Genomic DNA, 22,565 nt, shown 5'->3' with positions numbered 1-22,565 from the left:
GGAGGAAAACAAGAAAAAAAATATTCTAAACAAAATAGTGGATATATGATTTTTGTGGTTCATGCTGTGGCCACAGACATGTGATCTGACAGTGAGTTTGGAGTAGCCCAATGCAAAAATCCTGAGGATCCATGTGGATCCATGCTTTGTAACCACGGAGGAGGGAAGGAAGGGGAACTATGGATCCTCTGCTCACAACTGCAGCAGATCCCCCCCGCCACCCGCAGGCATTCGCTCCATAACACGCACAGACATTTCCCCTTATTTTCTAGGAGGAAAAAAGTGAGTGTTATGGTGCAAAAAATACGGTAATTCAGTGTTTACTTGGGTCTTCAGCAAGAACAGTGCATTGTTGCCCTCTGCTGTCTGTTCTTTGCCACAATTATGTGACATTATTATTCATTGATATAACTTACAAGCAGCTTCACAATAAAATATTTAAAACTCTATAAAATAACTGTTATGTTGAAGTGGGAAGGGAGGAACCTTTGGCCCTCCAGGCAATGACATAGGAAGGGGGGTGCGGTGGGGGTGGGCTGCCCCAGGTTTCATCACTGAGGCGGGTGACAAAATGGCAAAAATATGTGTTTCTAAAATAAATAAAATTTGGGCTCCCAACACTTTTTTTTGAAAAAATAACTCCTGCACCCCACTTCCTACGCCACTGGTAGCCAGGTGAGGCGGGGGGACTGGGCTTCCTACCACGGGGCCTGCAGCGTGCCTGAGCCATGCATCTCTCCTGAGGGGGAGGCAGTGGGTGGACTACCTGCAACCTGTGCGCTGCTTTTTTGAGCAGCGTGGGGCTTGCGTCTGCTCACCACCTCAGCTGCCCTACAGCTGAGGGGGAGGCTGTGGAGAGGCTCCACGCAGCGCACCCTCCCTTGGCTTGCCCCACCCCCATGGGCAGCTTGCCCTGCCCCTGGCTGCAGGATGCGTGCATCGCACCGGGCACCTGAGCAGCTAAGCTATGCTGCTGCCTCCAGGGGTTTCTGAACCTCCCAGCATGGGGATTCCAAAACCCTGATGTTGGCCCTCGCACATACTTCAGAAAACTTTATTTTTTAGCAAAGATAGGGGGTAAGCAGGCAGAAGGTTGAAGTGGACCTCACAATGAACCAGAGCACTGTGGCTCTAAAGCTGGACTAAACGTAGCCTATTTGCCACACTGTGGTTGTTTGGTTTACTTACAAGTAGTCAACAAGGATGGTCAATTTTATAGAAAGTCCAGTCTGGATCCCTGATGGTGGGAAGGCAGCTCAGCCTTTTAAAGTCTCTCTCCTGGGAGGGAGTGATTTCTGTCCCTTCCTGACCCGTGAGAACCAGAGTCAGTTGCTCAGGTTCCCTCTGTCTCTCAGGTACTTATGACCCCTCTTTGGCTTGGGATGAGGAAAAAAGGATCGTATTTTTCTGTGTATAAGACTATGGTTTTTTAATTAGAAATATATGTTAAAAATGGGGGGTTGTCTTACACACGGATAGTGCAGAAGGGGGATGGGTGATTGTTGGCAGCTGTGAGCCGCAAGGCTTGCTGTTGATTGGCTGCTGCAGCAATTGGGCGGTCATTTGGTGTTTGCTGGCGGCAAGCGGACAGATGATTGGTGGGTTTGGCAAGGCATGCGATTGGCAGTGGTGTTCAGGAGGGTGAGCAATTGTCGGCAATCCCCCCCACAAAACTCAACAACTCCCCCCCCCAAGCTTAACCATTCTGGGCAATCTCCCCCCATTTCCTTAATTTGGAGTCCCCAAAAATAGGGGTCGTGGCAGCTTGACTTGGAGGAATGGTGGGGCAGGTCAGGGCTTTCGCATCCCTCTTGGCAGCCCCTCTTTCTTCTTGCTCTGCCCTTGTGCAAAAGGGTCCTCTTCCCCTCCATGGTGACGCTCTCTGTTTCGCAGCCATTAAACTGGAGTCCTGCTGGAGAGGAGTCCTGGCCCGGAAGCTGGCCAAAAAGAGGATGTGGGCAGCCCAGACCATCCGGAAGTAAGCTGGCTTGTTTGTTTGTTTGTTTCATTCAATTTACATTGGATTGCTGAATTGTAAAGCAAAGCAAAACCTCAGAGTGGTTTACAAGAAAACTAAAACAGTGAAATTATCAGTAAAATGGACCACTCCTGTAGGTACATCAGAGGCTTCATCCACCGGAAGCAACCCTTGAACCGCAATAACAAGGACTTTGTGAGGCTTGTGCAGTACACCTACCTTATGAAACTCAGAGACCACGTCCCAAAGAACGTCCTGGACAAAAGCTGGCTTAAGCCTCCAGAGATCATGCAAGAGGTGAGAGCTGTTAGAACCTCCGTGTTCAGAGCTACTGTACCTGTGAATGCCGGTTGCTGGGGAAGAAGAGTGGGAGGGGGGCAGCTGCCTTTCAAGCCCTGCTTGCAGGTGTCCTGCAGTGCCTGGATGGCCACTCTGAGATGCTGGCCAAGAGGGGCCTTTGGTCTGATCCAGCCCTTCTCGTGTTAGCTGAGGGCACTGATGAAGGGCAGGAATTTGAACCAAAGCTCAGCTGTCCTTTGGAATCCGCACTTCTCCAAATTTTGCAATGCAGTTCTCCAGCCAAGGCACATGTAGGGAAATAGGCATATGCTAAAGTTTGGTGTACACAAAGATGCCTCTATCACTGAAAATAGCACCCCATATTATGTTAGATGTGTATGTGTGTGTGTATGTATATATATTTAACAGAAAACACGATATGTACATATTTTGGCCAAACTGCTTGTATATGTTGGGAGAAATTTGCACTAAAATGCCGAGGGATTGTCACAAGGACTTTCCTGGAAGGAATGTCACACGCTGAGGAGGGAAAGAGGAGAGTGGCTGGGAAAACGCAAAACAGAGAAACCAAGATTGGCAGATTTGCCCATTCCCAGGGCAGGCTGAGACCAAGCTGCAGGGGCCTTGCAGAGCTGAAATTCAGTGCTCTTTGCAGTCCCAATATGGCATATCCCCATCTTGCCTGGTGCGACCTGCTCTGACTGGCAGCTGCTCTCTCAAGCTGAAGTCTTCGCTAGCCAGAAACCAGGACTCGAACCTGAGGCCTTCTGCATGCTGCGTTAAGGCCACTTCCCAAACATTCACCTTGTCCCACTTCAAATGACAGATTACACTCCCCCCCCTTCTCAACCTAGACATCTGAGTTCCTGAGAAAGATCTGCACAAGAAACCTTGTCCGGAAATATTGCCGTGGCATCACAGCACAGAAGAAGGCACAGGTAAAGTCTGGGTTTTTGAGTTTTTGTGGAGCTCAATTCTTAAAATGAACGGTGTTGGGAGCTGGAATCTGCCCTGGGTACGTCCCCCTGGCTCCTAGTTGCATCTACTGTTGTTGTGCTGACAGTGCACTCTGCAAAGGCTCAGAGGTCCGGAGGCTTGGGAGCTCTCAGAAGGGCCAAAGACCTCTACTCCAGCTCTCTCACATCATCATCACCATCATAATTTATTTATACATACATACATACATACATACATACATACCCATCTGGCTGGGTTTACCCAGCCATTCTGGGTGGCTTCCAACAAAATATTAAAAATACAATAAAACATCAGACATTTAAAACTTCCCTCAACAAGGCTTCCCTCAGGTATCTTCCAAAAGTCAGATGGTCATTTATTTCCTTGACATCTGATGGGAGGGCGTTCCACAGTGCGGGCACTACTACCGAAAAGGCCCTCTGCTTGGTTCCCTGTAACTTAGCTTCTCACAGTGAGGGAACCACCAGAAGGCCCTGGTTTCCTTGTGGGGAAGGACCAGGACAGTTAAAGGCAATTCTGTTCATGGAAAATCAAATACTCTTGTGACGAGAGCTGCCAGAGGTTTGGGGTTTATTCCATTCCCCTGAGCCAGTGGTTTTCAACCCGTTTGCCATGGCACCCTGGGGTGCCTTGAATGATGGTCAGGGGTCTCCGTCCCCCTTTCCTTCCCTCTCTCCTCTGATGCCCTCTTGCATCTCTGCACAGCTGTTGGTTGCACCAGCCCTAGCCACAAGCTCCATGGGCAAATGGTGCCTCTGGGGCTGGCCAGGGGGTGCTGGTGGTCAGGAGTTGAGGCGGCCTCTGAGTAAGCCAGCAAGCGGGCCAGGGAGTCTAGCCAGGCCGTCCGCCAGCCCTTGCTGTTGGGAGTGGACAGACAGGTCCCAGGCCCCTGTGGGGCAGTGTGAGGAGGAGGCCCCTCTCTTTGGGGCGGGGGGGGGCAGCTCAGAGACCAGGGGACTCCCAAGGAGAGGAGAGGAGGCCGAGGGAATACTCCACAAAGGAGGGTGTTCCCAAAAGGGTGAGAGGCTGCCAGCTCTGGAGGAAGGGGTTACATAACTGGGCTCCTGAGCCCCACAGGGGTGCCACCGAAACAATGTACAGTGGTGCCTCGCAAGACAAAATTAATTCGTTCCGCGAATTTTTTCGTCTGGCAAATTTTTCGTCTTGCGAAGCACGGTTTCCCATAGGAATGCATTGAAAATCAATAAATGCGTTCCTATGGTCAAAAAAAGTCCAAACAAAGCCAAATTTGGTACAACAAGAGTTTATTAAGTGCTCTTTAAATTCACACATACTGTAAAGAGCATTTCAAAATTCAAACCCAGAATTTTTTTTAAAAAACAGCAGAGTGGCCCAATGGTCACAGAAAATCATAAAAATGCAGAAAAAAACCACAAGCTTCCAGATTCTTGCAAACCCCTCCCCAACTGTTCCCCCAGCCACCCAGCACACAGAAATTCAAACCCAGAATTTTTTTTGAAAAACAGCAGAGTGGCCCAATGGTCACAGAATATCATAAAAATGCAGGGGGGGAAAACACACAAGCTTCCAGATTCTTGCAAACCCCTTCCCAACATCAAGTCCTTGAATTCCAAACACCCCAACCCAAAATCCAACCCCCCCAAAAAAAGTTTTAAAAGCTTAACTTACCAAATGGCTGCAAAAGAAGTTTTGGAAAAGCTTCAAAAATCACCAAAGTCTTTAAAAACCTCAAAAAAGGCTACTATGTACACTGCGTTCTATGAGTTGCTCCTCGAAGTCAAGTCGCAACTGTATTAACGGTGTTAAGAAAAAGGAAACAAACTTGCAAGACGTTTTCGTCTTGCGAAGCAAGCCCATAGGGAAATTTGTCTTGCGAAGCAGCTCAAAAGCACAAAACTCTTTCGTCTAGTGAGTTTTTCGTCTTGCGAGGCATTCGTCTTGCGGGGCACCACTGTAGTTGGTAAAGGGAGCTGTGGACTCAAAAAGGTTGGAAACCTCTGCCCGAAGCATATGTTTAAAGTGCATTCCCACAGAATCCTGGCAACTGTCATCTGTTAAGGATGCTGAGCATTGGCAGGAGTCCCCTATTCCCCTCACAGAGCTACAGTTCCCAGAGTTCCCTGGGAGGGACTGGTTGCTAAAGCACTCTGGGAATTGTGAGGGGGAATAGGGCTTCCTTCATGCCTCTCAACACCCTTGACAAACTACGGCTCCCAGAATCCTTTGTGGGAAGCCATGGCTGTTTAAAGTGGTATCGTGGTGCTTTTAAATGTATAGTGCCAAGGTGGCCTCAGACTGCCCCCCTTCAACAGATGATGCATGACAGAAATGGCGGTTGCATCCTGCCGTTTGCAGTGGACGCCCTCGTGAGGTGGCACCACCATGCACCTGGCCTCCATTGGCTAATTGGGTGGGGCAAAGCAGCAACGAGGTTGGTGTTGTACAAATTGCAACCAATCAACAAGCAGAACTGACGCCTTATGGGTGTCTAAAGAACTTCTATTAAAAGTAGCAAAACCAGAGATCCTGCCGAGAACCATTTCTCATCATAAGTCAGTCACGTTAACGCTAAGAGGAGAGATTAAAAAAACCCAAGATGGAGTCTCAACGAAAACTTATTGAATGATGAAGAAATTTTACAGAAAGCAAAAAAGACATTGAGAGAATTTTTAAAGTTTAATATGAATCAAGGTACATATATTAAAGTAGTGTGGGATGCTGGAAAAGCGGTGGTTAGGGGATTCTTTTTTCAACAAAATATGTTTCAAAAAAGAATGAGGGAGAAGAGAAAAACAGAAATTTTAGAAGAGATAACAAAAAAAAGAACTCCTAAAGAATCCAGGAAGCGAACAATTAAACAGAGTATTAAATTGTTACAAATGCAATTTGCAACGATCATTGACCAAGAAATTGATTGGAAAATCAAAGTATTAAAACAGAAATTTTGAATTTGCAAATGAGTCCGGAAAACTACTAGTGTGGCAACTCAAGGAAAACAGAGTGAAAGAGTCGTTAAGAGGCTGAGAATAGGAAAGAGAACAATAGATGATCCAAATGAGATTGTGAAAGCTTGGTAAGATACTACAGAGATTTATACCAAAAACGAGAGGCAAACCATGAAAAGATAGAAGAATTTTTAAAACATACCAATCTACCAAAAATATCAAGTGAAAAAATGAACATGCTTAATTCGCCAATTACGATCTTTGAAATTCAATCTCCAATTAAAAAAGCAAAAGTAGGAAAACCCCCAGGTTCGGACTTACTTTTGGCCGGTTATTATAAAAAATTGGAAGATCTTATATTGTTCCCACTAAAAGACATGATGGATGATATTTTAGCTAATGGGAAAACACCAGTTTCATGGTCAGAGGCCTATATAACGCTCATTCCTAAACAAGGGATGGATTTACAGCAGGGGTCAGCAAACCTTTTTTGGAGGGGGCTGGTTCACCGTCCCCCTGACTTAGTGGTGGGCCGGAGTGCGCGCACGCAGCGGAGGGGACTTCTCTCTCTCCCCTGCCCTGCCTACCCCCTCTGCTGCTCTGCCTGCGGTTGGAGGCCGGCGGCAGCGGCACCTCTCCTTTTCGGGCCAGCTTTCCCGGGCGCCAGGCTTCTTATTAAAGCCCAGCCCCTTTCCTCCCCAGGACGGGGAGAAGCCAGGAAGAGGGAGGGAGGACGGAGGCCACCATAGTGAGGGAGGGAGGGCAAAAAAATGGCGCCCAATTTTTTTTTGAAAAAAAATGGTGATCGTGCCCATCCAAGCGGTGATTGCAGAACCGTTCACGGGCCAGATTCAGAGGGCAATTGGGCCGAATCTGGCCCGTGAACCTTAGTTTGCCGACCCCTGATTTACAACTTTCCGCCAATTTCATTACTTAATAGTGACTACAAGATCATTGTGGATATCTTAGCAGAAAGACTGAAAAAGATTCTGAAGGAAATAATACACGAAGATCAGGCTGGTTTGTTACCTGGATGCCAAATGCAAAGTTATATAAGAAACATCATTAACATCTTAGAATACTTGCAATCCAGAAACAATAGGCAAGCAGCATTAATGCTGGTTGACACAGAAAAGGCGTTCAATAATATTTCCTGGAGGTCAGTGGGTTTTGGAGAAACCTTTGTCAGGGGAATACTGTAGAGGCAGTATATTCTGGAAAACAGTCCAGACTTAAAATAAACGGAAGGGAACTAGACAAGGGTTTCCTTTTTAAAAATATATATATATATTTATTACTTTTATAGATTACAAAAAGGGAAAAGAAAAACAGAAAAGACGACAATGGAGGAAAAACAAAAAGGGAAAAAAACAATACAATACAGTATATAAACAATGCAAAACACAACCTAAACTCAAGACTAAACACATTAAACTAAACTAAACAAACCCCACTCCCTAACATTAACCCTAAATAAAACAAAACAAAAGCAATTTAAAAACATACATCATCCCTTTTCCATACTCTATCTTTCATTCCCTTGTTTCCTCGATCTCCTTTCACCTCCCTTTTTGTATTCCATTTCTATTAATTGTTTCAGCAAATCCTTACCATCTTTCTCCATTTTCTATCATATTGTAAATAACGTATTTTTTAACCTTATTTTCCATTAAAACTAAAATACTTATATATGCTTAACTCCTTATAACATTCCACCATTTTTCTATCACTCATTAGTTTTACCATATGTCTATATATAAACTTTAAATTTTCCAATCTTCTTCCACCATCTCCTCTCCCTGGTTTCGGATTCTGCCAGTCCTTTCCGTCAACTCCATAAAGTCCATCAACCTGGTGATCTTATGTCCGAGGCTCTTAACTCTTTTCCAAGTACCTTCTGCAGGTCTTCATTTTATTTAATGCTAAAGAGCAAATCTCAGGGAAACTCCAACCTATCAATACTTTTCTTCCTTCTGAACAGATCAGCCAAATTTCCATAGTTGAAGCTACAGTCCATAAAGTATTTCAGGGCATATTTCAAGATTCCTCCAAATCCAAAGGCCCCCAAAACTTCAATCTCCTCCAAGCCCAAGTCCATGTCCCAAAAGTCAGTTAATCCCTGCATAGAGGGATCTTTCCAACTTTCCTTCTTTAGTCCAAGCCGGGATCCATTCCTCAAAGCCTGATTTTCCTAGATTCAATCATAAAAGGCCTCAACTTATAGTCCTCAATTTGCTTCTGTAAAGCCACGGATCCCGCTTGTATTACTTTATGTTCAACAACAGCAGCTTTCTCCTTCTCCTCCTTCTCCTCCACCATTTGTCCTGCAAAAATGGATTCCTGTACCAAGTCCTGAATTATTTCTGTGTTGGTGTTTGCTTTTTGACTCAAATTAGTCACTTTCTGTTCCAAATTATCAGCTTTAAAAGTCATGTCATCCATCTTCTTGTGAAGCTGTCCCAGCGAACAGCTTATCTTACATAAAACAGTCACAATGGCCTCTCCTGTCAACATTTTTAAATGGTCCAAGGTCAATCTCTGGTTCTCAGAATCCTTATCTGCAGCTGGAAATCCCCCAGTTACACTCCTGTAACAGTTTCAAAAGCCCCCTCTAGAGGGAAACAGTCTCCACTTGTATCAGTTCTTTCAGGCACAACTCAAGCATTAAAGATATTTTCAATTTTCAGTTACTTTTCCTCCTTTATAAACGCAGAAGAGGACAATGGAAACAATATCTTGCTCTTATTTAGCTAGCTGTCAAATCCGTTCTGTCAATGCACTCTCTCCAAACGTCATCTGGCAGCCCGTTCCCAGGTTCAGAGCAGTGGTAATTTGATTTTTCACTCTCTCCTGCAGGCTCACTAGGTCCAAAATTTCCCCCTCTTTTCCTGCTTCCAAGGGGGGTTTTGTATTTTAAACTGATGGAAATTTAATCCTTTGCCAAGAGCTTTCAAAGACTTTAGCTTGTAACGTCTTTGCTTCAGTCTATTTACAAAGCGGAAGGCGGACTTCCTGTTTATGACCTTCCCGCTTCAGTGCCAAATTAAGGTATTTAAAAATCCAATTTTCCATTCTACTCACGGGTAGTTGTTTAAAATCCAATTGTCCACAGGAAAAAGTCAGCGCTCTCCGGCAACAGCAATGCGGCTTCACTCCGTGAAAGAAGCAGTCAATTCAAAGCACCGCACCACTCACCCCACGTCGCTCCGGATCCCCAAAACAGGGTTTCCCCGCGAGTAGGGGAGGCGCAAAAGGTGCCAGCCGAATCCCAGGTTCACAAGCTTCTTCCGCTTGTGATTTCAATGGGTCTCCACTTTCGCCGTGGCGGTCAGACCCTGTTTTTCACGAAGCAAGTTCCTCCCGAACGGAGGAGCTCCGCCATTGCCAGAGGCGCCAACCCGGAAGTCCCTAGACAAGGGTTTCCTCTATCCCCATGACTATGTATCTTGGTGTTGGAAATTCTGGACAGGAAAATAAGGAATGATGTAGGTATAAGAGGTATAGTATTGGGAGGAAAATCTTACAAATTGAGAGCCTACGCTGATGACCCTATCGTTACTACGGAAAATCCCAAAGAAAGTTTTCTGAAAGTGATTGAAGTTGATAAAAAAATTTGGACAGGTGGCTGGTTTTAAAATTAACTGTAAAAAAACAAATTTGTTAGTTAAAAATATGGAGTTACAGGGAAAAAATGAAATTAAAAAAATCACTGGATTAGAGGTGAAGAAGAAAGTCAAGTGCTTAGGGATTTGGCTAACGGCAAAGAATATCAACCTATATGAGGGAAATTACATAAAGACTTGGAATGAGATAAAAAGAAATTTGGAAATTTAGGATAGACTACAAATTTCTTTTTGGGGAAGAATCTCCACAATTAAGATGAATGTCCTTCCGATAATTATTATTTTTTGTTTCAGACTATTCTGGTGTTCTCAGGGTGGCGCTGTGGGTAAAAGCCTCAGCGCCTAGGGCTTGCCGATCGAAAGGTCGGCGGTTCGAATCCCCGCGGCGGGGTGCGCTCCCGCTGCTCGGTCCCAGCGCCTGCCAACCTAGCAGTTCGAAAGCACCCCCGGGTGCAAGTAGATAAATAGGTACCGCTTACCAGCGGGAAGGTAAACGGCGTTCCGTGTGCTGCGCTGGCTCGCCAGATGCAGCTTTGTCACGCTGGCCACGTGACCCGGAAGTGTCTCCGGACAGCGCTGGCCCCCGGCCTATAGATGTGAGATGGGCGCACAAACCCCAGAGTCTGTCAAGACTGGCCCGCTCGGGCAGGGGTACCTTTACCTTTACCTTTATTCTGGTGTTAGGGGGAATACACTGCTTTAAGGACTGGCAACGAGACATTTCGAAATTCATATGGCAAAGGAAAAGACCTAGGATTAAGCATGAACTATTAATTGATGTTAAGGGGAGAGGGTTTTTTCCCCTTACCTGATCTCAAATTGTATCACGATGCAGCGTGCCTAACTTGGATTTGTGAATGGGTAGTACTGCAAAACACAGACCTGTTGGACATAGAGGGGTTTGACAACCGTTATGGTTGGCACGTATATCTGGTTTATGACAGGGTGAAAGTCCACAAGGGTTCTTTGAATCATATGATAAGAAAATCCCTTTATAAAGTATGGGCTAAATATAAAGATTTACTCAAACCGAAAACCCCTTGGTGGCTTTCCCCTACAGAAGCTTTCACAGTTAAGAAAAAAAATCTGGGACATTATATATCATGAACTTTAAAAAAATATTTATATGCTCATTTCAAAAAACCCCAGAAGTCTTCCTGTTGGGAATCATGTTTAATGAAATCCCGAAAATGTTTAGAAGAATTTTCATGTAGGCAACAATGGTGGCTAGAATTTTGATAGCAAAAAATTGAAAAGGAGAAGTGATACCCACCAAATTAGACAGGCAGGTGAAGATGACAGAATATATAGAACTAGCCAAAATGACTGGCAGCTTAAGAGCTGATCAAAACAGAGCTTAAATAAAGAATGGAATGTCTTTAAAGAATATTGTCAGGTGGTGGTGTGGTTGCTCGAGAGCAAACAGGCAAGACTCCAACCCTTCTTTTCCAGGCTTTATTATTAATACAAACTATTTACAGTGCAGAGCATCGCAAGTCCATGTACCTCCCCCAGCATAACAGTTGTGTGACCCCCATCCTTCTCCTCCCCTCTCTGCGCCCAAATCTATTGCGCAGAGGACTTCCGGATTAGCGCCTCTGGCAATGGCGGATTTCCTCTGATCGGGAGGAATCCGCTTCGTGGAAATTAGGGTCTGGACCGCCACGGCGAGGTGGAGACCCATCAAAAACCACAGGCGGGAGAAGCCTGTGGACGTGGGATTCGGCAGGCACCTTTTGCGCCTCCCCTACTCGCGGGGAAACCCGGTTTTGGGGATCCGGAGCGACATGGGGTGAGCGGCATGGTGCTTCGAATCAACTGCTCTTTTCACGGAGTGAAGCCACATTGCTGTTGCCGGAGAGCGCTGACTTTTTTCCTGTGGACAATTGGACTTTAAACAACTACCCGTGAGTAGAACGGAAAATTGGACTATGAAATATCTTAATTTGGCACCGAAGCGGGAAGGCTCTAAACAGGAAGTCCGCCTTCCGCTTTTGTAAATAGATTGAAGCAAAGACATTGCAAGCTAAAGTCTGGAAAGACTTTTGTAAATAACTAAATCTCCATTGGCTGAAACTACTAAACCCCCCTTGGAAGCAGGAGAAGAGGGGGGAAATCTTAGATTGTTCAAGCCTGCAGGAGAGAGAGTAAAGAAAGATAAATTTCCACCGCCTTGAACCTGGGAACGGGTTGCTAGGAAGACAGTCGTTTTGGGACGTCCATTGACTGTGAATAAAACATTTGCTGATAGATAGTTAAAAAAGAGAAACGTATTGATTCCAATGTTTCCTTTTGCATTTAAAAGGAACAACATATTTGAAAAACGAAAGTAATTTTGTTGCTGGATCTGCTTTTAAAAGGACGGATACAAACAGAAATTGTTTCCCCTAGAGGGAGCTTTGAAAACTGTTGTTGGAGTCGATCTGGAGAATTCTCCAGCTGTAGAGATTAAAGATTGTGAGAACCAGACATTGTAGTTTGGAGTCTCCCTGAGATCTACTCCTCAGCGATAAAGGAAGGAAACTAAGAACAAGATCAGCAGAAGACAAAGTAAGGTGCAGGTATAAATATGAAGAAGACCTGCAGAAGGGACATGGAAAAGAGTTAAGAGCCTCGGAGAGAAGATCACCAGGTTGATGGACTAAATGGAATGGATAGAAAGGACTGACAGAACCCGAGACCAGGAAGAAGAGACGGTGGATGAAGATTGGAAGAAAGTTTAAAAATTCATTTAGAGAAATATTGTAAAATTAATGAGTGTTAGAAAAAATGTTGGAATGAAACTATTTGGCTTTACAGTGGTGCCCCGCAAGACGAATGCCTCGCAATACAAAAAACTCGCTAGACAAAAGTTTTTTCCGTTCGCGATTTGCCTCGCAAGACGAATTTCCCCTATGGGCTTGCTTCGCAAGACGAAAACGTCTCGCGACTTTTTTTCTTTGACTAAAAACAAAGACATGTTTTGTTTATAAAGTTAATTTATTTTCCCTTAAATTTTTGAACTGCTCTTTACAGTATGTGTGACTTTAAAGAGCAGTTAATAAACTGTTGTTGTACCAAATTTGGCTTTGTTTGGACTTTCTTTGACCATAGGAACGCATTAATTGATTTTCAATGCATTCCTATGGGATTTCGTGCTTCGCAAGATGAAAAATTCGTTAGACGACACAAATTGTGGAACGAATTAATTTCGTCTTGCGGGGCACCACTGTAGTAGAAATGCTATAAGGAGTTATGTACAAATAAGTTTTAAGCTTTGGGGCTTTTTATGGCAAGATAAGGTTAAAATAAATTAAGATAATTTAATGACAGAACATAGTGAAAGATGGAAAAGATTTGCTGAGATAATTAATAACTAGAATACAAAAAAGGGAGGTGTGAGGAGGTCGATGAAACAAGATAACGAAAGATAAAGATTTGGGAATATTGGATTTGTTTTTAATTTTTTGTTTGCCTTTGTTTTTGGCTCGGATATATTGTGTGTTTTGCTCTCTTTTTTCTTTTTATTGACTTGTATTGTTTATTTTTTTTTTCTTTTTCTTTTTTTCTCTGTAATTTTAAATTCTCAATAAATATCATTAAAAAACAAACAAACAAAACCCTACTGCGCAGAAGGGGCGTTGGCAAAGGGGGACTTGCCTCCCCTCCGCTTGGCTCAGGCTCAGTGTTGGGGCTCTCCCTAGCATCTCCTGGTCCCTGCACTCCCTCCCACTGGAGGCGGGGCTTTCCTCCTCGCCAGAGGAGGAACTGCTTCGCCAGATCTTCGGAGGCTCCCTGTAACACAACTGCCCTTCCACCTCTCGCCTCTGAGCTGATGGTAGTTCCCTGACAAATATTTACAGCTACATTGTAAAAATGCTTTGACGAGCCTAGGCTGAACCTTGCTAGACAATATGAAACATGAATAAATTAAGTGATAATTAAAGTTAAGTGATAATACAAAGTGTGAAATCGAAAGGGAAGCCTAGAAAACATAGTGGGATGAATGGAGTCAAAGGAATATGTGATGCTTTTTCTTGTTTGCTTGTTCTTTAGTGCTGTTACTGTAGTGTTTTGTGGTTTGTTTTTAAAGTATTGTTTCAATAAAGTATTAAAACAACAACAACAAACAAACGAATGCATCACCTGGAGTGCTGGATAGCTTCCTGCCAGTGCGTTTGCACCACGCTGGTCTTCGCATCCCCTTGCCCCGCTGCCTACAACGGGAAGTCAGTGGTGCCGGTGATACTGTGGACTTAGGTCAGCTACCTGAGAGACCCCGTTCCTCATGCAAACCTGCCTGGGCTCAGATCTTTGGGGGAGGCCCTTCTCTCAGTCCTGCCCCCCTGACAGCCCCGCTTGGTGGATGGAGGTGTGGGAGAGGGTCTTCTCTGGGGGGGCTGCTCCCAGACTCTGGAACGCTTCCCTGGAGAAGCCAGAATGGCTTCCTCCTGGCTGTCCTTTTGGCAGCTGGTGAAGAACTGGATGTTTTTGAGGAAAGGGCTGGTGCTGTGATTTGTTGTTGTGATAATTATCTGTATTTTTAATAGATCTTTTATATTATTTAAAATTTATTTGTGTTTAATTGCATCTTAATGATTTTATTTTCTGTTTTTAGCTTGTTCAGTATATCTGTGTAAGTCACCTTGAGGCAGGATATTATTGTTGTTGTTGTTATTAACAACAGCAACAACAACAACAACAACAAATACATGAATGAATGAATAAAACTGAGCCCATGGCTTGCAGGAGGGATCTTATGCCTCTTAGTAACATAAGTACAACTCCCCACATCAGCCTGAAGTAAGAGTTTTAATGTGGTTTCCTTCTTGCAAAATACTGGCCTAGTCTCTTTCTTTTGCTCCAAAACAGATGGAGGAAAAAGTGATTGCTAGTGGCATCTTCTGCGGTAAGAAGGCTGGCTATGCCCAGAGCCTGAATGAACCGTTTCTTGAGACCAGGCTAAGTGAGTAGACCAGAAAGGGCAAGGCTGGTTGAGGATTTGGTTCACAGGAGGCACAAGGCCTGACACACACATTGTGGGCTCCTCCTTTGCAAGGAAATGCAAATATGTAAGGCTACACAAGCAGAGGAGAACGAAAGCTTAAAAGCCTGATTTCCAACCAAACTTTTGCATAGCTAAGGCATCTTTTAGGAAGAGTCGCCCTGGAAACAGAAGAGAACTTGGAGCTAGCCTACCTGAGCAGACAAACCCCAAAGCACACACTTGCCAAGGAGACGACGACATGGCTGTACAATATCTGAGCAGGGAGGTAATCCAGGGGTTCCAGGCACTTTCCCAGGGTCCAGGGTCCTTGGAATGAAGGTTGCCAGAGACTGGTGTCTTTAGGCTATATGGTTTTATTTGCCCATATATACAACCTGATCAGAGGATGGAGGGGCTCCCAGCATTAACACCCTAACAGATCTTGCTTCCCCCTTAGTCACAGCTTGGGGTCCAGCACAGAGCAAACAGGTATCTGTGTCTCCAAACGGCTTCCGGCTCTCCCACACAACTCTGCCTTTTGTTCTCCTCCCTAGCAGTTTGTGGGGCAGAGGAAAGACCCACCCATTTGTTTGATGGCACGGAGCAACTTATTTGGTTGTGCTTCACATTTTCTTCACCTGTAGTCAGCCACAACCACTGCCTAGGCAGAGGGACTGGTTTAGCAGGCTTGCTCTTAAACCTTCTACCCCCACAGATACAGAACCAAAAACATCAGTCTAGCTGGGTTACAGACATTTAATTTTAACTGGTACATAATTAAAGTGTTTGATACATATTTTAAAAGTTTTATATGTACAGTGGTACTTAATTCATTCCGGAGGTCCGTTCTTAACCTGAAACTGTTCTTAACCTGAAGCACCACTTTAGCTAATGGGGCCTCCTGCCGCCGCTGTGCGATTTCTGTTCTCATCCTGAAGCAAAGTTCTTAACCCGAAGTAATATTTCTGGGTTAGCAGAGTCTGTAACCTGAAGCGTCTGTAACCTGAAGCATATGTAACCCGAGGTACCACCGTAATAAGATTAATGTAACAAAGAATATCACAAGCATAAATGTGTCAACAATCATTGACTTAATAGGTTTGTGGGCTCTTGTATTTCAGCCCCTTACTTGAACCGTGCATTTTAATTGTGCCAGGGGAGGGTTGAGGGGATGCTGAGTTCAGAGATGGAGAAGCTGATCAAGGCGCAAGTTGTTTTGTCACTGAGGCAAAAATTAATCCCAGAAGCACCTCTCCTTCCTGCCTTCAGCAGTATAAATATTACAATATGTAAATAAATAGCAATTTCTGCCCTTCCATAACAATCAAGATCAACAGCCTCCTCACTTTGCCGAATGGTAGAGCTGGTACTGACTGGGATATGTCTTTTGTTGTGCCAGAGGCAGCCTAAAATCTCTCCCCGAGATCAGTTTCCTTTTGTGCATGTCTCCTTGTGGCTCCCCACTCTTGTGTCGGGATGTGACCCTTGCTCTTTCCTGTGTTCCTAGATGAGAGCGAGTTGAGCCCCAAAGTCCTGCAGCTGATCCGACACGAGAGAGTGAAGGTGAGGGCTGGGGTGCGTGGGGCAAGGACAGGCCAACCTGCCCAGTGGTCCTTGAATGTGTGTGGCTAAAGCTGCGACTCTCAGGCGAAGCTGCCTCTGCTTCTAAGACTCGCCTCGTGGTTGGTTTTCAGTATGTGACGCCGGTGGTGAAGTACGACCGGAATGGCTTCAAGCCCCGAGAGCGGCTGCTGGTTCTGACGCGTGTGGCCGCTTATGTGGTGGAGATGGCCAAGATCAAGCAGAGGATTGAGTACGCCACCCTCGGAGGTAACATCCCTGCTGTCCTTGGGCAACCCTTTCCCTTCCCAGGCATCCAGCCAAGTGAGATGGGGAGAGACCCACCCATTTGCCTCCTTGGCAACAGAGCAACCTGTTTGGATAGCCTAAATGGCCTGGTCAGCCAAGGCCATCCCTCTGGCAAAGGAACTGGTTGGGCTGGTTCAGCCGTCTCTTCTAGCAAAGAGCCTGAAAGGGACCCAGGTTGACCGCCCCTCCCCCACCTCATAACAGTCCTTTCTTGCAGTCTGTCAAATGGCCCATGTGAGGGAGAGGAAGCAGTAAAGTATGAAACTCAGTTCTGCAACCAAGCACACAATAAAATCTACCTGCCAGGCTTCTTTGCAGCTTGGCAAAGAAAGGCAGCCCTTCCAAATTTTTCTAGCAAGTGACTTTGTTTTGCATTCTTTTTCCAAGGCCTTTCTGCCAGCAGCTTGGGCGACCATATCTTAGTCATCCATGTTTCAGAAGACAGCAAACAAGAGAAGGTAGCAGTTTCCCTTTACCCACCCATGGTGTGTGTTTGCGTGTGTGAAATGCATGGAAATAAAACAAGCTAAGGAGCAAAAGGAACGCCTTACTTTCAGGCAATGGATGCCTGTGATACAGCTAATTATCAGAAGAGAAAGGCATGACTTTGAATAAGTGTGGGGAGAGCACTCGCGTCTTGCTCTTATTATTATCAGGGGGGGCCACTGTGAAAACAAGATGCTGGGCCCTTTGGCCTAATTCAGCCCAGGCCTCCTCTTCTGTATTCCTGAAAAGTTAGCTTACCAGTTTTTATTTTCCTTAGTGGTAGGATATGGGGCTGCACAGAAAACCACATGAGATTAATGAATTGTTTAAGATAGGAAAAATGGCTTTGCAGAACAAAAGTATGTTTTCTAAAGTCCTATTAGATACAAATATAAAAGTATTATAAAAAATGTACAAACTGCTGTTGGAGCGAGAAACTAAAGAGGAATTTGTGAAATCGAGCATGATTAAATGGACCCAAGATGTGGGTCACAGTATTGATTATGAATTATGGGGAAAGTTGTGGAAAATAAATAAGAATTTTATGGCATGTTATGTGCTAAAAGAAAATGTGATGAAAATGTCCCACAGATGGTATTTAACACCCATCAGATTGGCAGAACTGTCTAAAAAAGAAGAAGGTATATGTTGAAGTGTAATGAAATTGAGAGATCTTTTTTCACATGTGGTGGTCCTGTAAAATAATTAAAGAATATTGGGGAACTATGTAATGAATTTAAAAAGATACTTAAAAAAACTTTTCCCCAAACACCTGAGATTTTCCTCTTGAGGATGGTAAAAAAAAAAGCAAGAGAGTTTACTACTCTCCACGACGGCTGCAGCTAGAACCTTATTGGCACAAAGGGGGAGAACAAGTCTAGTACCCACTAAGGAAGAAAATGTTTGAATGTGCTGAACTGGTTGGTCTGACAAACAGGATAAGAGAAAACAAAGATCAGGAATAGAAGGAGGAATGGATAAAGTTTATTGAGTATTTCAAAAACCAGTATAGACAAATGCATAGTTTGCAGGTCTCTAGTAAATCCAGCAGATTTGAAATAGAGTATTTGACAGATAACAAATTGGATGATTAAAAATATGTGGATTACACGGAGTAGTAGAAAAGCAAAAGGAACCAGGAAAAGTGTGGAAGAGAAGTCATATGGTATATGTATAAATGTGGTATTTAGTACGAAGTTGTAAGTGGGATGGGGGGGCATTAAATATGCTCTATGTTCCTGTTTTAGAAAATGCAAAAAATAAAAATAAAATAAAAGAATTTTCCTGCCACACCCTTTGAGAACCACTGGTATAGAGACATGTTTAGCCCAAGTGCATTTTTTTATTTTATATTTTGCTTTTGAAAAGTGTTATTAACCTCTTTGTATTCAGTTTTCAAATGCAGCTGTCTGATCATAACACAGTGGTGAAAAGGGTGTTTCTCCGTGAATGGAGAGCCCTGCCTGACTCCGTTTCTTGCTTCCAGGGAGACGCCATTCTGCAGTGTGAGCACTTTTTTGAGACGGTCACAAAACTCTGCATTCTGGCCCACAAGCAGAATGTCTCGGTGGTCCAGGGAAGGTGCGTCCCTCACTCTTCCGAGGCCTTTGCATTTGCAAATGAATGAAATCATGGGATTGATTGTTCTTAAGCATCACCCACATCTGATGACATAGGAAGCACAGGCCTGCTTATCAGCCTGAATTTCACACTCCATGTATTTAAAGCAAAAACCCAGGGGACTATTTTGAAGAGGCTGTTCTGATGCCACATTGGGAAGGATACACCACTGAATTAGGAAGGGCAGGAGAAGCCTGGCGCCTTCACAGCCTGTAAGTGGGCTTCTGGGAAACATCTGAACAGCCACTAGAGGGATTCTGGCCTGATGCCTCTGACATCCTTGTCCCAGTGCAGTTGGCTCAGAAAAACCACTTGGGTCCCAAATGAAATATCTGAGACTGCCTCCTTCCCTCTAGGCCCTTTCGGGTCCCTCTTGGTAGTTCTGCTGCCCTCAGAACTGCAAGGGAGGGGGGTTGTAACCCCAGGAGAGGGCCTTCTCTGTGTCAGCCCCCAAACTGCAGAACTCCCATCCCATTGAAGGGCAACTGGTCCCTTAAGTGTACAGCTTTCCATGACTGTTGAAGACACACCTGTGTTTTTGGGACCCACTTCAATTCCTGTGGCTGTCATTTCTTTTAACTGTTTTTTAATACTGAACTTTGAATTGCTGTGACCTGCCTGAGACCTGCTGCTGAAGGACAGGTAATGAGTTTAATAACAAAAGCAACAACAACCACCCCCACCATCATAATCACCTAGGAACAGTCCAATTGCAACCAGTGAGCAGGTGTGATTTCATCTTTATGCACTTGAAGTCTGGCCAGCTGAAATGACACAAATCAAATGTGCAGAAGGTGGAAAGCTTAAAAGCTCTTTTTGCTCCAGGGTTTTCCTGGCTTTTAAGCTCTCACTTGCTTACTGGGCTCTGGGAGCCTCTTGCAGGAACACCGACGGCCACACGAGAGCCTGGAAAGCACAGCGGACAGCTTAGAAACACTCTGCTTTGCTTGGGGTGGGGGTAGGATCCATTGGGCTTGCTGGCTTCAGAAGGTAAGGTTGCTCGCATGAGGATGGTTCAACTATATACATTTTTGCATATATGTGCCATTCCAGGAATGTAACCCCCAGGTGGTTGCTTCCAGCCAACTAAGACACATGTTGGTGCTGGTATTGAAATGCCTCCCAAAGCCTGAGTGAAGGGCCAGGGATTCAACTGGCTTGTAAAGGTTTAAAAGAGTTGGCAACATCTCCCTCAGGGATTGGAGTTCCTAAACTGGGGCACTATTATTCATTTATTATTGGTCTATCCAACTGGCAGTGGCTCTCCAGGGACTTCACTATCAGCCTTATTATTTCTGCATGGAGAGCAGGTCTTCTTTCCCTGAGTTCCCGGACCCTTCCCTAGAGGCCAGGATGGTGGTTTTGCACCTAAGCCTGGTGGGCTTGTGAATGTCATTGCTGGTGTTTCTTTTTGTAGCCTCCAGTTCCAAATCAGTTCAGGGAAAGAAGGAACAATGGTTTTCACCACTGGGCAGGATGCTCAGGTCTACAAAGCCAAAAATGGACAACTGACGGTGGTAAGTCCTTTGCAATGACTGTGGCCCTTTTTCTACAGGCAAATAACTGGATGCTGAAGGAATGACTGGCAGAGCAGATTTAGGGGCCTAAATGTTGTAGCTGGAGTGAGGTTTTTGCAGGTAACTTGGGGTGGTGAGCAGACCAGTGTAGGAACATTGCAAGTGAGTGTCTAGATAACCAAGAGGAATCCAATTAAACCCAGGTATAGTGTCAGACCAGACTATCATGAAGCCAAGCAAACTTTCAAAAGTCCCTTGGGTATGTTTAAGTTGGCCTTGCTTGAATAATTGCATGTGAAGTTGCCCCCTAGGCCAGATGGTGAGGCTGCTTGTCCACCTAGCCTAGGCGACAAGGGCTGGAAATGTCAGGTGCTGAGCCTTCTACCTCCCAGGCAGGTGTGCTGCCCCCTTATTTCTCTATATTGATAATCTGTCTGTGATTTTCCATGCTGATGAGCTGTAACCTTTGTGCCCATCCCTCTTTGGAGTCTGAGGCTCAAACTACAGCTTCTTCCCTTGAAGAAGGGAACAGCTTCTCTTTCTCTCACCCCACTGTTTTGCTGGACATCCAGCAAAGCTGAATGTTGGAAGATTTAGGAGACAGTTAAAAAAAAGGACTTCTACATGCAGCACATAGTTAGACTGGGTCAAATTCTTGGAGTAGAGGGCTATCAATAGCCATGAATCATGATGTCTGCGCACTATGTCCAGAATCAGAGGGGACAGTCCTCTGAATGCCAGTTGCTGGGGGTCGTCAGTGGGGAGGAGGCTGCTATTGCCTTCACGTCCTGCTTAGGAGCTTCTTCCCTTTGGGGCAGCTGGTTGATCCCTCTGAGAGCAAGAAGCTGGATAAAATGGGCCACCTGATCTAGCAGGCTCTTAGATTTTCCTTCCTCATCGTGCGACACAGTGGATGATTTATAATAGGCAACATTGTCAAAACAGGCTTTTATTTCAAGGCAGGTGCTTTCTAAAGAGAAACATCAAAAATAGATCAATCAGATCAAAGGTCCATCCAGCGCAGCCCCCTGTTGCTCGTAAAGAAGTTTTTTAAAATTAATTTTCATCTTTAAACTGTTTAATATGCTTGTATTGAGATATATATCTTTTTACATTAGAACATATGACATGCAACAATTATATAATGTTAAATATTAAATATTAAAAATAAAACTGCAATAAACACTTGGATAAATGTTTCTGAATATAATAACAAAGCTGTGTCAAAGTGTCTATACCAAAATAATTACAGATATGATGTATAGCAGTACGTATTGCTTTGATTGGTGACCATAAGTAAAATGTACCGGTATTTTGTATCAACAACAATTAGAATTTATAGGAATTTATAGGGCATGAATTTCCTTTTAAAAAGCCGGATCCCTTAGTTGCCTGTCAGCTCCCCTTTGACCTTTTGGTGGGAATCACAGAATTGTAGAGTTGAAGGGGACCCTGAGGATCATCTAGTCTAACATCTTGCAGTGCAGGCCTCTCAAGTAACAATGCTTCTGTTTAGGCAGGGGCTGCAAAATGAGAAGAGAGGCATCTAATATTTTTTTTTAAAAAAAAATCTTTCTATGTTTAAATCCAACAGGTATCACCCAGAATAACATCCTGACGGAAGCACCTGTTCCACCTTTGGCTGTTAACTGCTGATGTTCAAAAGAGAAAGTAGCCCAAACGCCTCTGTGGAGAGGAGCAGAGCCCATATTATAATTCTGATGCTTACAAAGAGTGTTTTGATGCCATAGGACTGTTGCAGATCCCATGACTGACTGTATGAATACTACCAATAACTGGCTATATTTTTGTGATAACTTGCCTCTAATCTAAGTCAACAGTTACAGATTTCCTTAGATTTCCTTAATAGGTCCAAGTGGGGAAAGCCTCAGAAAAAAATTGCACCTTAGAAGTGAAGGAGGAAGTTCTACACTCTGGAAAAAGTATTCTTCCCATTACAGGGCTGGAAGCGTAATGGCAATCCTGTAAAGCTGAATCCAGCAGGCAGCTGCTGTCCCTTAGGGTTTTGGAACACAACTCTCCTCATTTTTCTCTGGCACTGTTTTTTGGGGGAACCCTGAGATCCCTGCTGCTGCTTGGGCAGCCACAGGCCCACCGAAGGGAGGTGGGGTGGGGTGGGGGGAAGGTTCTGCAGTCGAAATCGTGCCTCCGTGTTCCTCTCTATACTAGCAACATGTGACTGTAAGTGGCAATGTGAATTAAAAAGACTAGAGAAACATGGCTTTGAAATGATCTTGTATGGTTTTGTCCCCCCCCCCCCAAATAATAGAACTAGTTCCT

General features: G+C 44.5%; 1 protein-coding gene across 1 annotated transcript in view; it reads left to right on the top strand.

Moving 5' to 3' along the window:
• MYO1H (myosin IH) overlaps positions 1 to 22,262 on the top strand; it is a 73,959-nt gene extending 51,697 nt beyond the window's left edge. Inside the window, 10 exon segments of the mRNA XM_082196072.1 lie at positions 1,894 to 1,978; positions 2,116 to 2,275; positions 3,133 to 3,216; positions 14,658 to 14,751; positions 16,280 to 16,335; positions 16,467 to 16,602; positions 17,029 to 17,099; positions 18,614 to 18,708; positions 20,165 to 20,264; positions 21,859 to 22,262. Coding sequence (XP_082052198.1) covers positions 1,894 to 1,978; positions 2,116 to 2,275; positions 3,133 to 3,216; positions 14,658 to 14,751; positions 16,280 to 16,335; positions 16,467 to 16,602; positions 17,029 to 17,099; positions 18,614 to 18,708; positions 20,165 to 20,264; positions 21,859 to 21,882 — 905 coding nt within the window. The 3' untranslated portion in view covers positions 21,883 to 22,262.
• The last annotated feature ends 303 nt before the right edge of the window (positions 22,263 to 22,565 follow it).

Source organism: Podarcis vaucheri, assembly GCF_965113315.1.
Source record: "Podarcis vaucheri genome assembly, chromosome: 13".
Taxonomy (NCBI): domain Eukaryota; kingdom Metazoa; phylum Chordata; class Lepidosauria; order Squamata; family Lacertidae; genus Podarcis; species Podarcis vaucheri.
Note: the sequence above shows the minus strand (reverse complement) of the source record. Positions and strands in the feature narration are given on the sequence as shown.